Source organism: Pinus tabuliformis, chromosome 9 (assembly GCF_031772625.1).
Source record: "Pinus tabuliformis cultivar Carrire ecotype Pingquan chromosome 9, CPIR1, whole genome shotgun sequence".
NCBI lineage: Eukaryota > Viridiplantae > Streptophyta > Pinopsida > Pinales > Pinaceae > Pinus > Pinus tabuliformis.
In genome coordinates this window covers 1427637179-1427653754 of record NC_142307.1, presented here as the reverse complement: position 1 = coordinate 1427653754, position 16576 = coordinate 1427637179, and the positions used below count along the sequence as shown (strand labels likewise).

Sequence of the window (16576 nt, the reverse complement as noted above, 5' to 3'; positions counted from 1 at the left end):
CTAAAATTCTGACCTGTAGTAGCCTTCTATGTCCTCTTTCCAATGCCACTAGTGTGATCCAAATTGGATTCTCCAAGAAAGAGTTATGCACAATCTCCCGCAGTGACCTGATTATAGACTAGTTCAGTAGAGCGAACTTGTATGAAGTGCCACGTGTCACTGTTTCAACCTTTGACCCTGAAAAATATATAAACGAAAACTACAATCCGTCCTCTTTCTGTACCTTCTTACGAAATTTCAATCCGATGCTCAGAAAGAAAGTTATGACGATTTTCCCTAGGTCACTGTTTTGAGTGTAATTCAGGAGTCTGCAAAAAGACCAACTTCCTCAGATCATATCTCCGAAATTATCGTGCGAAAAGCTCTGAAATTCAGACCCAAGGTTCAGCGCGATTTCTTCTCAAATGGGTTTTTTTTGTGACTTCTGAAACGTCACAGAAAAAAAAGTTATAGCGAAAATGCCACGATGACATGTTTGGAGCAGCGAAACCCTAGAATCCAAAGCTCTGATACCAAATGTTATGAAACCAGCTCAAAAAAAGATAGAAAAGAGAGATCAACGCCTTAGAATTCAGCCTCTTCGAGGGGGCAACCTCCTTTACATTACATAAATGAACAATTCTTGGATGATACAAATGACAAAACCTCCTTTCTATATATAGGAGTCTAAGGAGTCACAATATAATCCAGCCGACCTAACAATAATAATATAAAGCCACAAAAATAACAATAGAGGGATTCTATGGGGCACAGAAATAACAATATGGGGGTAATAGGGGCACAACAATATAAATAAGGGGTATAACTACAATAGTAATGGGGTAATTACTAGTATTATAGGGACCCAACATAATCCTTCGTATATAAGTATTTATATAGATTTATAAAGAAAGAATAATGTATATTTAGTTACAAATATATTTAATTAAACAAACATGGTAAACAAGTTAACTAATTAATTTTGGTAATTATTAAACATTTAATCTCACTTTAATTTATTCCATAATAATTTATTTTTAAATTGAAAAGAGGATTAAGTTTAAAGTTCTTAATTTAGGTTCATGAGAAAATTTAGTCAATTATTAGCAGAGTTATTTCATTACATATAGATTTAAATTAAATCTATCAAATTAATTAATGAACTACTTTCCCCTAACTCTTGGTCCAGTCAAATTTAGTTGTAGTGCAGTCAATTATAGTCGTTTCCCTTGGTCAAAAGTAACTGTTTCTTTCTAGCCATTTGATTGATCAGTCTCTTTATTTAATGTGTTGCCAGGTTTTGCTTCTTCATCTTGTCCTGACGATAAACCACACTTGTTAGTTTGAAACACGTTGATAAATGAATTTTGATGTGATTTCCACCAAAACTTTGTCTCAAAAAACTTGATATGAATCTCACAAACCTTAATTCATTAAAGTTAATGTTCTTATATATTTTATATGAAATTTAAATTGTGAAAAGATTTTAATTTAACCCATTCTCTTTTTTTTGTATAGGCATATTGTTTGAGATGATGTCTATTTTTTGTTTCCTTTTACTAGTCTCTCGGCCCATGCTTTTAGGGGTATAACCCTAGTATGCCATTTTCATGTTTGGCCACATGAATTGGCCATGGGAGCGTGCTCTTATGACTTACAATGCATTAACCTATTATATATTTAATTTATCCTTCAAGATTTTTATTTATTTTATGAACTAATACCCTTACCGTTCTATGAAACATACTGGTAGTGTACTACTATGATATCTTGTAGATAACTTGTGGAAGACTGGGGTTAATTTCCTTCTCAGGTATATATTATTTTCTCCATTCATTAGTAGTCCCTGCCCTCAGGGATGGACTATAGTAATCGAAAACGAAGGAGATAGCATTATTTGAGCAGTTTTTACTTCGGGCTTATTGGCGATAAACAAAGTTATTAGAAACATATTAGTATATTAGTTTATCGTGTTATTTGGCCTCTCTTCCCAAGGACCGAAGCTGGACCGAAACTAAAACAATATGTTATATGTTATTTTTGTTTGTGTGATATTTTCAAACTTGTAAATCCTACAGCCTAAACTAATAGTTAGCATTATGTGAGGAAATTAAATGTTAGCTCAGCAGGAACATGCAGGTATATATGAACATATAAGCATTCACAGGTTCCTGGCTACACCTGGCTACCCACATGGCGATTTCACGGCACATCTATTGCATGTGAATTTTGCTACTTCTACGGCCTTCAAATCCAGATAGGAGGGCCTCAAGAATACAAACAGCATGGGCAGCAGCAGCAGTTTGATCATTTGGCTTGCCATGATTTTAACAGCACCAGTTGCCACAGTTGCCATGATTTTAACAACAACAGTATGCACCAGCAGCACAAGTAGCAAAGAAAGCACCACCACCTGAGTAAGCACAAGCAACACAAGTAGCAGAGAAGCACCACCACGGCTACCTGTCGCCTATGCTACTATTTGCGTGAATGGCTCTGCACGGGGAGCCACCACTGCGTGAATGGCTCTGCACCAGGAGCCAACCACCACTGCGTGATGTGGTATGTGAGCTCTAAATAACTTCCTGTTACGAGCTTATACTTGACTATGTCCTTCAACCTAAAATACCAGAATGCGGCTGTTACAGGTTGGGTTCCAAGAGAGTCTGCTGCCAAGTTCTTTCTCCTTAATTTTTCTTAGATGATCTGTCAATTGCAGTGACTGCCTTTTTCTTCCAAGAAAGGTGAGTATAGGGCCTCGCTCTGATCCTATATACAGATTTCAACTGGCCTGTGTGAACCCAAAATAAGTATTCGCTACCACAGAAGTTGACAGGTGCTCGTCCGCAGTCCCAAACAGTCTCAGGGTGGAATTAGGGTGACGTGCTGCCCTAAACAACCTTAGGAAGAGGAAACCAGCCACCGAACGTAGCTTAGAATGCCCTTTCTGCCCCGTTGAGGTTTCACTGGTCCAAACTAAACTCCTGAACCTCCAGTGAATTGACTTTTGGACTCGATTAGAGCACCACTTGGCTTAGGTTGGCTTTACTGCATGACCAACACATTGCTAGCCACAGGGTTCCACTGGTAGCCTTTGTTGTTTGGGTAGAGAGAATCCTTGGTGGCTATAGAGAAGAGATGACTTTCACTGCCTAGAAACTGAACTCGATGAGCTAGTAAATAACCATAGAGAGCTGCTTGGCTAGAATAGATCCAAATTTCTTTAACAAAATATGTTCTTACAGGAAAAAGAGAAAAAGAGTGACTTCAAACGGGCGAGGATGCTACCTTGGATACCTGGGGAAGGAACGTTTGTGCCTACCTGCAGAATACACGAAGGCACCCATGTTGGTTCAGACAAACACCTTGATGCAGGGCTATTGTAACATCACACCCAACTTGCCTCTCAGAGGAACATCACCGCCTCAGGGGATCTGGTTCCCCTCTCCTACATTGTCAGATTGCTCACCGCTCGCCCCAACTCAAAAGCCCTCTCGCCTCACTGCGACCTGTTGGATGTCATGGAAGCTCTCCGAAAAGGCAGCTTCAGAAGTTGGCTAGGATGGCTCGAATAAACCTGGGTTGGGAGATGAAATGAAACTGACCTGGACTTGGACCTTCTTGCTGCTTCGATGTTGGGACCTGAAGAGAGGTGGAGCCACGAAAAGATATGGCTATGGCACAAATGATAGGAAATAAAACTTATAACCTTATTCAATGACATTTTCCAAAAATGCATGTGGAAATATTTTCGTAGATTGAATGCACTTTCTTTAGAAATTGTCTTCTTTTATAAAATTACAGGATATCTTTTCAACTACATGCTCTCGACGAGATTTAGCGGAAATCATGAATGCAAATCTTTCCAAATCGTGCAATCGCTTAACTGCAAGTCCAGAAGATCCTGGCTGTTGAATTCAGTTTTGTGCAGCTCAATAAGAACTAAGGGCCCTTAGTTTGGTAAAGTAATTCCTCAAAGCAAGCAGGCCTTGAGCTGGTTGATAGGTTGTAAAGATATGTTGCATCTACTACAGAGCTTGTCGATGGAGATTGTCTGACTCATATGGAAAGGTCTCAAGGATCCCTAGCTTTCCAATTGCCATTGTAATCCTTTATTTAGTTAGAATTATCTTTATACATCAGAATCTTGCTAGGAGCCTTAATGTTTATGTCTCATGGCATATATGTCCAGGCCCACCCTCCTCGATTGTCATATGTTGTTAAGTTCGATTGTCATATGTTGTTAATTTTGGCACTCTTGCTTTATTTACAGGCTTAATAGACCACCTGTATCTTACCCAGTCTTCCACAACATCCTCATCACGTGATGAGGCAGGGCGCCCATGTGACACGTCAGGGTACCTTGGTGATCTAGGGTGTAGCTACATTTGCAACCCTATTTCATCGCATTACCCTAAGTCCTCCTCACATTTCACCATTCTTCCACCACGTTAGGGGTGAGTACTTGCAGAGGTAATCTGCGTGGTTGTCATATAGATGCCACTGCATCTCTATATTGGTCATTATTCATCGCTGATGGTATCATTTTCTCTTCAATCACGACATAAGGTTGAGAAAGGTAACAATTACAAGTATCACCTTTAACAAATTCAGGGTTTTATATTGATTCATTTGCATTTTCCTTTTTTTGCATTCTGGTTTCCAACAAAATAATTTATTTGGGTCCATAATTGGTAAGAGGAGGTGGCTACCGGTCTAGGTTGGGGTGGCCTCATCTCCGGTGTTTACAAATGGGTTTTGATTTCTTTATGCCGAATATACAGGTACCAACTGTATCTTTTGGTTTGGTGGTTTTTGTATAACAGCATAATTTTCTGTACAAGGTTTTCATACTAACTCATTTCTCGTCTTGTTCTGGGCATATCCGAAGATGGCGCCAAGCTCTATTTCTGATTCTTGCATTTTCTCATAGGTAACAGCCTCTTAGTGGTTTCTCATTTTCTATTCTTTATCTTCATTCAAGGATTTGATTCTTACTGCGTTTTATTTTTCTTTTCCTGTATACTCTTGGATGCACGTATCCATTTCTCACTGGTCTAAGATTTGAGTACGATGTGACCAATGTTTCTTTCTCTGATTACTTATGGGTCAACCTGAATTCTTCTCAAGGTCAGTGGAATTTCTTCATCTCGTTGGAGTTTTGGGATCACAATTTCTATAAGAAAAAATGTTTTCTTACCTATGCTACCGACAATAGGGCTCAAAATTTCCGTTGAAAACCCTCAAGGCTAGATGCATTTGTTTCCTGTACTGTGTGAATCTTCCTAATGTATACTTGTCTATGATACTTTGCATGGCAGTTTATAACCAGCCTTTCTTGTACTTTGGCCCTATATCTACCATGATTAACTCTATTTTAGTTTTGGTACTGAGTTTATCTGATTAATTTATTTTGGTGGAGGAGTGCACATCCTTATTGGCCCAGGTATACTTTGATCCATCATGGTAAAATGTGTCAAATTTTGATTGGTAGTCAATTGCTTGATTCATTATATTTGCAGAAAAGAGTGATCCGCATGGATAGTTTGAAATTTGTATATACTCATGGTTTGATTTCCTAATATAGTGACTAATGACAAATTGTTCTTACAGCTAGAAAATGAGTATAAACCTGAAGAAATGGAGTATGGGTCTGCTGGAGTGCAATATATGAATTGGGCTGCTCAGATGGCTGTGGGAATGGATACGTGTGTACCTTGGGTTATGTGCAAACAAGATGATGCACCAGACCCTGTGGTAAGCTCTGTTATCAATACCCACTTATATGTTTATATCATAATATCTTCATGTGGGCACTTGGTGACTCTGTCTCTGGATGAACTTGTCGAATTATAAGAAAATGTTGCACCAATTAAAACGATAGTTAGCTTTGCATATTCTCTCTGTCTAAAGAGGTCTTTGACTGATTTTTGGTGCTGCAATTCGCATTGCACTGTGCATGTATGCACGCCAAATTTTGTAACATGTATATAGAAATTATAGTCTATGAAAACAATTGCCCTTTTTAATGTCTTAAAATTAGAAGCATTCCAACGGCTGCCAAATGTGAAGCTTGTTTTTCATATGTAAATTCTGAGAACTTCATGACACCACCCTTACAAAGTAGATCTGGTGAGTCACCTATACCAGGGGATATGCATATCAGCTCAGTTGAAACACCACTTGTACCATTTCATGATCAGGTGCAAGGCATCAATTCTGAGAACATCATATCAGAATTTCTGTCTAATGTTCAGTCTGATGAAAATCATATTGCATTTTGGAATTTGAATTCAGGTTATAATTACAGTTATTTTGATGACTGGTGTTCACTTCAAGGGGTTGATGATGTTAATACATGATCTGCACTCAGCACTACTGATGTGGCCAATTCGGCTAATATAATTGGTATTTCTGAGGGCATCAACACTACTATCGTGGGAAATGTGGCAGGGCAAGCAACAATGGATATTCCTGAAGGCATTCTTCAGGAATATTTCTTTGAAACCTGATACCAGTGAAACCTATATTTCTTTGCCAGAAGAATGGAATTTTGATGATGAAATGTCCAAATTGGGTTTCTAAGTTAACCAATGCAAGCTGGAATTTTGATGATGAAATGTCCAATTTGGGTTTCTAAGCTAACCAATGCGAGCTGGATGTAGCTCCATCAATGTAAAAGGCGACTTGATATGAAGTTTTGAGAGTTAGGCATTGCTGATCTCATTATTCATTTTGTCTGTAGCTTGATATATTATTTATGAGCCTTGCGGGATGAGCTTTTTATTGGTTTATCTGGTTTTTTGTCATCGACTTGGTGTGCCAGAAAATATTACACAGCTGTTGTAAACATTCAAAATCAATTTTGAAATTCTGGCTCTTTTTATCAGTTCTGCAATCATAAATTTGTTGATGCTAGATCACGCAGACATAGTCAAAATTCCGCAACCAAACATGAGCCGTAAAAGTCAAAATTCAGAAACTTTATGGCTTTACATGCTCAGCCAGGGGAACACTAATAACTACGCACAGTTGTCATAAATTATTGTCTTGAACTTTGTTTTGGAGTTGTGATATATGGTTCTCTTTTGGAACTTTGTAGTGTTAAAATACCAAATTTATCTGATAAGTTTTGCATTCATCCACAGGCAAAGAAAATATTACGATTACTTGCTTCTGAAATTTGAAGTAACAGAATAACACAGGTAGAATGATTTACTTTTGCATCACAATTTTAACAATATTTTTATCTGGTTGGACCTGACTTACACTACTTTTACATAATGCCTCTGCCCTAGGACCTATGAACGAGCCTTGCCTTAGGTTTAGAGTAGTTGTCTAATCAGGTGCCTAATTCTGGCAACCATACAGTCCTCAACCACCAGGTGTTTAAATCTGGCAACCATACAGTCCTCAACCACCAGGTCGCTGCACTTAATTTGCAAATGCGTCCTTCAATAAACTGATATGATGAAGATTCTAGGCTCTTCAGTAAAGTCTTTATTGCAACAAAATGAAAAATGCAGATATGCAGCAATGTTTATAATCAGTTGTAAATGTAATTTCAGGTGTTTAAATCTGGCAACCATACAGTCCTCAACCACCAGGTCACTGCACTTAATTTGCAAATGCGTCCTTCAATAAACTGATATGATGAAGATTCTAGGCTCTTCAGTAAAGTCTTTATTGCAACAAATTGAAAAATGCAGATATGCAGCAATGTTTATAATCAGTTGTAAATGTAATTTGAACTTATAGTATCTGAAACATTGTCTCTGATTTTCTAGGTATACTGAATTTGGAGGTGCAACTCCTCGTAGACCGGTGGAAGATCTGGCCTTTGCAGTTGCTCGCTTTTTAGTGAAGCGTGGATCTTTTGTAAACTACTACATGGTAGGATTTTCACATTAACAATTGGACCGCCCTCGCAAGTGACCTTCATATATGGAAGTTTTTACTAAATTATGTATGATTCGGATTTGTTTCAGTACCATGGAGGAACAAATTTTGGCCACACAGCGGGTGGGCCTTTCATTGCAACCTCCTATGACTATGATGCACCCATAGATGAATATGGTACGTTATATCTTGGATGTGATATTTTCTAACAATCTTCACTTGAATTTGTATCAAAGTAGTGCAGAATTGAGAGAAGTTTTATCAGGACTTGAATGTCATCCTTGGGCAATCTATAAGGTTATCTATTTATTTGGCAAGGGAATTGAATTCTGCTGTAATGCCTTTTCTGTTCTCGGGCTCAATATAAAGCAACTGCAATAGAAAAAACATTGTCAGAAGATTAAAAGACAACAGAAAGCTTGAATTTGCTACGATGTGAATTTCTTCAAGTCAACAGAAAGCTTGAATTTGCTACGATGTGAATTTCTTCAAGTCTTACTTAATGCTTGTCTTTTCCTTTCAATATCCAGCCTTCTGAATAGTGAAATGGATTCTGACCTTTGGAACACAACCTATTGCTTTCGACTCTTTGTCTTTGGCAGGGCTGATTAGACAGCCAAAATGGGGTCATCTTAAGGAATTACACAAAGCCAAAAAGCTCTGTGAGACTGCTTTAGTTAGTGGTGATCCTGTTGTTACTTTCTCCTACTTTCTTAAAAGATGCTATGCAAGACAGAACTGACTTACGTGTTGTCTATTCAGGCTTATGCATATTATGCAGGAGCTGGAAATTGTGCCGCTACATTTCTTGTAAATTTTGATTCAAATAATGTTGGGAGAGTCATCTTTAATGGTCAGCACTATAAAATAGCTCCGTGGTCTGTTAGCATTCTCCCTGATTGCAGAAATGTGGTTTTCAATACTGCAAAGGGGATAAGCTTGAGTTATTAGAGTTGTGATTCTATCTTTCTTTTTTTTCTATCTTAAAGCATTACGTCTCATGCAACTTGTTAAAGTTGATGCACAAACCTAGAGTATCTGGATGTTGATCCCTTTTGTTGCAAGCTGTTTCAAGGTTATAATATGTGTGCACCAAACAATTAATTAAGTTCCCCACTGGTATAGCTGATAGTAGAAAGAAATAGCAGTTGATAATAAAACAGAAAATAATCATTCTATTTCTGTTATATTGTTTCTGATGCCTGGCTTGGATGTATATTGTAGCATGTCACATGCTCGATATTATATTAAATTATTAATAGATTGGGTATCGTTCGGAAAAATTTCTCTGGAAATTGTTTGAACTGAAACTCAAGCATATGGTTATTGTAGAAATACATGGATATACATATCATGAATCAAGACAAAACGAATAATTACTTGGAACACTGAGAAAAATCTTATTTTAAGGAGAATATGTTCTTATACAATGTCATGCTATTGCCTTTGTCAGCTTTTCTTTCTAGTACTGATTTTTCATTGCCAAACTTATGTCTCTGCTTATCCTACAAATCCCAGCCATTGTTATGTCTCTCCAATGGCAAGAGGCAAGATCATCAAGCAATTGTTATGTCTTTCTCATGTGTTTTACACTCACTCAAGGCAGGGACTTGCTGCTCAGCAGCCCTCCTTGTTTTAACAAAGTGATAGCTTTTAATGCAATTCTCATGACTTTCTTTCTAACTATGTTTTTTAACAAACCTGTCAGTCGTATACCAAGTCTAGAATTGCATATTCATTTCTTTGTTCCATTATTGGGGTTTCCTTCGTTGTCTCTGACTTAATTTGACTTTTTTTTTATTCCAAGTCTGTCGCACTTGCTTGGCTAATTTCCAAGATCCTACTATGTAATTTTATTTCCTTATTTACTCAACAAAGGGTGCAACACCAATGTCAGATCATTGCTTTATTTCTTTTCTATGGAGGATATTAGTTATTTAGGTTAACCTGTCACTTAGTATTTTTAAAGATATTGTATAAAGGCTAATGGTATATATGCATATTTATTCTTTTGAATGGATAGATCAATGTTGACCTCTTTTTTTCCAGTGGAAAAAACGGTAACTTTTTATTAAGAAAAATGAAAAGTTACACTAGCAGATGCATTGAGGCATTTCCATAATCTGCCCATTGGGCTCGAGTGCTTCCGCACCCCACGCAACGTTAAAGAACTAACGTGCAGATTGAAGAGAAAAAAGAGAAAAAAGAGAAAAAAGAGGGCAAGAAAAACTGAGTTTAAACTTTACACATCAAGTTTTTCTTCCCTTTTTCTTTTCGACCTTGCGCCATTCTCCTTGGGTGGGCTCGATCGAAGCTATAACTAACTGGGTTTCTGCTTTCTGAGAACCCCCTTCCTTGTCTGAATCTGAAGTATCTGACTGATGGTGCCGTTTGATCCCTCCCATACTTTGTTCCTCGTTTGCCTTTTCTACCTGATTTGGATGAAGCTGTGAGACCTTATTGTCTACTGTGGTTTCCTTCTGGTTCTCCTTTTCTTGAGATGATTCAGCATTCTCTTCAGGGGAATCTTCTTCTTCTGCTTCTGATTCTTCACCTTCTGCATTAGGGGGAGAAAATTGCCATCCTTTCCTCTGCTTCCCTTTCTGCTTTCTTTTGCCGTTTGCTTTCTTGGCTTCTGGGCATGTGCTTTGCAGATGTCCTGTTTGCCTGCAAAGCCTACATCTGAAAGCTGTGTTTTCGTAGTCTAGTGCTTGCAGCCAATTTTGTTGTTTGTAGATCAGCCTTATATTGTCTGGCAGCCCCTTGCTTAAATCTACTTCCACACAAATGCGTGCGAAAGTGTAGACCCTTTCATCAATCCTTTCCAGATCTGTTTTGATGTATTTTCCTATGCTGTTCCCTATTCCTTCCAAGACTTGTTCACTCCAGAAATGGAGGGGAAGGTTGTATAAACGGACCCAGACCGGTACTTTGGATACAGTCATTTTATTTGGGTCAAAATCTGGAAACCATGGAGTCATGAACAGTCCCGACGTTCCCCAGAACCAGGGTCCAGCACTGATGATTGTATCCCTGACTTCCCTGGATGCAAATCTGACGATGAAAAACCCCTTAGAGCATAGATGTATATCACATTCCATGGTCCAACTGGTGAAAATCCAGTGAAATAGGTCCAGAGGTTTTGGCCAAAAACTGTTGAAACGGCATATTAGGGCCTGCGTTTCATAGTCCTTTACGAAATCATCGATCCCTGAAGAGTCAAAGTTAAGGGCTGGAGTTTCCCCTAGCTGATCTACTATATATGGCCTGGGTATATATCCGCCTTGTTCTGGAGAAGACCCTGAATCTCTGTTGCCTTGAAGAATGTTTTTGTAGGAAGAAAACCCTTTGGTTTGATGCTGAGGTGCTACCTTCTTCCCCTTTTCTCCTCCTGAGAAGCTTGTCTGTCCCTGATGCATAGCCCCTCCTCTCAGCCTGAAGTTTAAAACAATAGTTTCTTCTGGACTAATCTCATAACTTCCCAGAGATCTATTATCCTGGAGAGACCACCTGCCTCTGACCAAATGTTGAAACTGAACAGGATATCCGGTCATTGCCCAGATTTGTTGTTTCAGCTGCATGATAGTGCTTCCTGTATGTACCCACACTAAACAGGTTTTCCCCTCTGGGGTTTTAATAAAAATCTGAAAATGAAAATGATTTGTTGTTACCTGAGGGCTGGGTTTTCGCTGAGTTCCTGGTCTGCCTGACCTGATGTCACTGCTGATTAGCAAGTGCTCTGACTGTAGACTGACTTCCAGATCTAACCTCTTGTTGAACCTTTCTGCCCTTTGCATTTCAAGATCTGCTTCCCCTCCGCTCAGCCGATGCACCATTCCACCGATCTGCTGCCTGGGACTGGACAGATCGGTTAGATCCATCCCGGATCTGCAAGATTTGGCCCAAACCGTTATGTGAGGGGGCAGATCTGCCACATGCAGGCCCCCTTCTTTGATTGCATTTACCAAATCAGTGTGAAAAACTACAGATTTCTTCTCAGCGTTCACGCGGCGAAGCCACCTTCCACTCAAGTCGCGGCAAGCATCAAGATTGCTGGTCTTCTTCTGGCCGATCTTGGTGACGGCGCCCCTCATAGGATAGCCGAAACCCCCTTTGCCCCCTCTTAGGCGGAAAAGGAGATGGACTTGTGTATACAGGCCGTCGCAGCCAGCAACCAGAAGGCCATCATCGGTGATCTGGCGGGTGCCCGATACGAGCCTCTGAAACTGCGGAGGGATTTTAATCAGATCGAAACGCCCATTCTTCAGATTCCAGATCGCAAGGTGGGATGCAGACATCTGCAGGTTTGATCTGCCATCCAAACCCTTGTCTAAGATTTGATACATGATGGTGGGTGGTCTCAAGTTCGAACCCTAGGAAATCCTTTCGCTCCGCGCCGTGCTCACTTCCTCCCTTTGGAGCCAATCGATTACGCCCCAAGTTTTTAGTGTTTTGTCTTTACCAGATTTACTATCGTCCAATGTTGACCTCTTTTATGTTAATAATTTGGGACTTTATATGAATATAAAATATTCAGTGGGGTTACTTTTATATAAGAGCGTTCTCTTACTCTTTTGTATGGGATATTTAGTTGTTATTATTTTTAATTTGTATTGTTTCCACCATGCTTATAAGTGATTACTAAAAAATCATTAACTCTTTGTTACCATATAGGTTGCTTCAAAATTTAATCTTGGTTATACCCACATTTCGGTTTCTTATTCTTCAATTAAAAGATTAAATACTTGGTACTCCCAATACTTGTTCATAAAATAATGTATCCACTTTCATTTAGATTTATAGGAACTCAGTGATACATATTGTCATCATGTTTAGTTAAAATAAACCTTTGAATGTTGGCATATATGTTGCCATAGGGTTTTGTAGCTTCACCTATGGTTAAAATGACCAGATGATCGTGAGAACTATTATCACTCAGGTTGTTCCCTGCCTCCTGAAGGGAATAAGACCGAGGTAACCACTAACCAATCTTGTAGTTGCAAATTCTAGTCAATCTGCAACCAGAGAGGGCTCTCTCTTTGTAATTTAGCTTTGTTTTGAAATATTTTAGGCTAGTTATGATGCACAGAGTTTAGTTTTTTAGTTTGTTGGACGGTGATTTCAAATAGAGCAGGGATGCATGTCCAAAACAGTTTATACTATTCGGCAATGGAGTCAATGATGGTGTACTTCTGAAAGTGTTTCTTGGGTAAATGGTAATGCTACAAAGCAAGATAGGCAGTTATGGAACAATTTTCAAATCTGGAAACTGATGGAATGAAGTTAGGAAATGAAAGGCAATCAAGAATCTTTCATTATGCCGGCAGAGGGAAAGTGCATGAATATTATCAAGGAGCAATAAAGAATTCCTAGGTAATATTCAAAGTGAAAGAATCAGAGCAAACATGAGCAGCTAAGAATTCATATTTATGACTAATTCTGAAGAAAACATAATTAATAGCAGAGATTGAACACAGGGTGCATTTAAATAAATCCTGGGCTATTCTCCTTCTCTGTTACCAAGATTATGGAACATATATGAAATTTGCAGACACAAAAAACATAAAACACAGTTTAGAATAACTTATCGATCCATAGAATGACACAGGAATTTTGTAGCAGGTCCCAAAACATCCAATCCACATCTAGGCGGTCAGCAACAGTGAACTTCAACAGCTTTTGTATTAAAACAGTCTCAGAATTTACAACGCAATCCAGAGAGAAAATCACCAACCCCAAATGCATAATATGGGGAGGTATTTATATAAACATGGAGATACAAAATATCGTGAAGATAAGTTCTAAAGTCATAACTTCCTTTACCAACTCTAGAAGAAGTAAATGAGGGAAATAAATGCTGCAGTAAATGTGAATGTGCTAGTTGTCCAATTTGTCAGAAGTATTTTGACTTTCTGGGCTGAGTGAGTCGGCTGGTTGCTGCGTATTTACTCTGCATTTGTTGCCTTGATGTTGCTATGTTGCTGTGTTGCTGTGTTGCTGTCTTGGCCTCGTCATCAGTGTTTAGTTTTCATCAACGAGCTGTAGTCACCATTCAATTTCTGCCTCTGTATTTGTTGACCTGTGGCTGACCACAAAAATTGAAAACAAAATTAACTGAGCAATATTTCCAGCATTCCTTTCCACCAATCCTCTGTAGGCAACTGATGTCTTTGTATTTTTATCAGTGTTTCATCAGCTTCTGTGTATCTATAAAAGTTGGGCTAGACTTCAAAAAGATGGTTTATCTCATGTTCAATGTAGAACAGATTTTCTAATCTGTCATAAAGACTCTGTCCAGAGGGAGGCCCTGTTTCTTTTGAGGTGCTTGATGATGTTGTAATTTGATTGGAGGCATAATTATTTACTCTATTGGCATACTGCTCATGTGATAGTAGTCTTCCAGTGCTGCTTAATAAACTGGGTAGCCCTTTGCTCTGTAATGTTGCAAAGTTTATTTTGAAGTCATTATTTTCTGCCTGCATTTCTTGGCATTTTCTTTCTAGAGTCTGCACAAAATTCCTTAGGGTTAGCACCCTTTTCACTAGTAAGATGGTATCTGTCCTATTCCTGATACCTATTGCTACCAACTTCTCTTTGGTATGAGTGTTCAGAAATTGAATCATTCTATTGGCTTGCTCAGGCATATTTCCTAATGATGCTCTAGCCTTTTGAGTTTTGAATTGAGTTAAGCCTATCAATTCCATTTCCTCATGTATGGTTTCAATTGATTGCCATTGGTCAGTGATGGATTGGCCAATTTTGGCCGACAAAATTTTCTTGACTTCAGCTAGAGTCTTATCAAGAGTAAACTCCTTCTCGAGCTCCTTTATTCTTTTCTCCAAGGTTTTTACTTCCCTTGTCTTCTCAGTTACATCCATCTTTGATTTGTCATATCTTACCTCAATTTTGGCCAGCTTTTCTTTGGCCTCTTTTAATTCTTTCATTTGTACGTCCAGAGCCTTTATTTCTTTCATCATCTCCTCCATACTCAGGCTGGCCTCTTGCTCTGCTGCTGCTGTAGTTGTTGCTGAAGTTGAGGTACCTGCTATTGACTCGGGATCAATAGGAGGGACTGTTGTGGTGACTGTAGGAGGAGCAGTCTCAACAATTAAAGTTGTTTGTGCTGGCTGAGAGGCCAACTCTCCCTGTCTCCCTTGTAGTGATGCCTCCAAGGAACTCTCTGTTTCTATCAGTCTTTTATGCATCCTCATAAGCAAACTAGCCACATCCTCCTCTTCTTTTTTTTGTGCTACTTCTGTGGTTTGAGGATGAATTATAGGTGGCAGCCTGAGTTGTTTTCTAAGGTCTACTATGTCTTCTTCTTTCTTCTTAATCAAAGCTTGCACACCCTTGGGATTGTTGGGATGATGTCCCAACTCCATTATGATCTCCTCCAAGGATTTGATTCTATTTTCCTTGGCCTGTGATAAAGCTTTCTCCAATTCTAATTGGGCAGAAGTGTTGTGAAGTGAATTCTGCAGTTTGTGGGCCAATATTGCCTTATCTGCCAGGGTGGAGTACACCATTTCTCCAGTTTGTTTGTGTAACTCAATCTGGTCCATTGGATGGATGTCTTTAGCAAGCACTTCCAGATTGGTCCTAATATAATCAGCAGCAGATTGGGGCTGCTATACTGTAGGTCTGAAATGATTGAGGGTCATTTTCCCTTCTTGGATGTCATAGGCTGCCATTAGTCTCTGTTGATTAGTGGGAGCCATTCTTAGCAACTGGTTGTAGAGCTGGAATCTTATTGGCTCATTCCTGGCCTTGACTTCTGTGAATGCTTTCTTTATTTCAGAGCCTTGCTTGCTCTGCTACTTGGTGGAGGTTGAGGTAACCTCCACACCTTGTTGTCTCTCTTGCTCCTGCTGAAAGGAGCTAGCTGATGTTTCCATGCTTGGAGGAATCCGTTGTTCGGTTGTTTCCTCAACTCTTTGATTGCCTGTTGTCTCCTCTGTAAACTCTTCCTCAGAATAGGGGTTTAGTCTCTGCCTTTTCTCTCCTTGTTGTTCTGTGGAGGCCCCTGTAGGTGTCTCTTCCTGCCTGTCCCTTTTCTTTGCTCTCTCCTCATTGAGAGGAGTTTGGAGGACAGGGACCTCAGGTGCTCTTGCTTGTGTTGAAGGGGCTTGCCCTTGACTTTGTTCTTTGCTTGCATCTGGCCGGTCTGCCATTATCTCCTACTGCTCTAAATGGTGCACCTGCTGCTCTGAATGCTGCACCTCTTTTCCTTTAGATGTCCCTGCAGGTGGAGCACTTACTTGGGCAGGTTGTTGGGAAGCCGTGGCAGATGAGGTGCCTGCTCCAAGGTGCCGAGGAGATGTGAAAAACACCTGTCCAAAAGATTCCAAGTCAACTGACTTTTCAAGGTCTTTGATTGCTTTTTCTGTTATCTCTTCTTCAGTAAGCTCTTCAACTAGTGTGCCCTCTACCCACTCTTGTTGATTGGCATATTGTTCAATTTGAGGGATACTATAATGCACATATCTTGTAAGCTTGTGTTTGACTCTTCTAAAGCTTATGAAATGTTCAGGGTCATATGGTGCCCAAAGAAAACTTTGTTTCAGCTTGAGTTTATCTCTCAGAATGGTGTCAGCTTCCTTCCATGCTTCCTCCCTTTTGTTAAAGATAAAAGGGCCCAGTTGGTGTCTTATCTTGAGCTGTGCTTTTTTCCTAGCACCATAGAAATGGGTCAGATCTG

At 39.3% G+C, this 16576-nt stretch overlaps 1 protein-coding gene across 1 annotated transcript; it reads left to right on the top strand.

Moving 5' to 3' along the window:
• Positions 1 to 5595: 5595 nt before the first annotated feature.
• Positions 5596 to 8620, top strand: LOC149153908 (beta-galactosidase-like). Its single transcript, XM_089443972.1, has 4 exons — positions 5596 to 5736; positions 7767 to 7872; positions 7968 to 8055; positions 8481 to 8620. Exons 1-4 carry the CDS (start codon positions 5717 to 5719, stop codon positions 8618 to 8620), a joined length of 354 nt encoding a protein of 117 aa, XP_089300098.1. The 5' UTR covers positions 5596 to 5716.
• The last annotated feature ends 7956 nt before the right edge of the window (positions 8621 to 16576 follow it).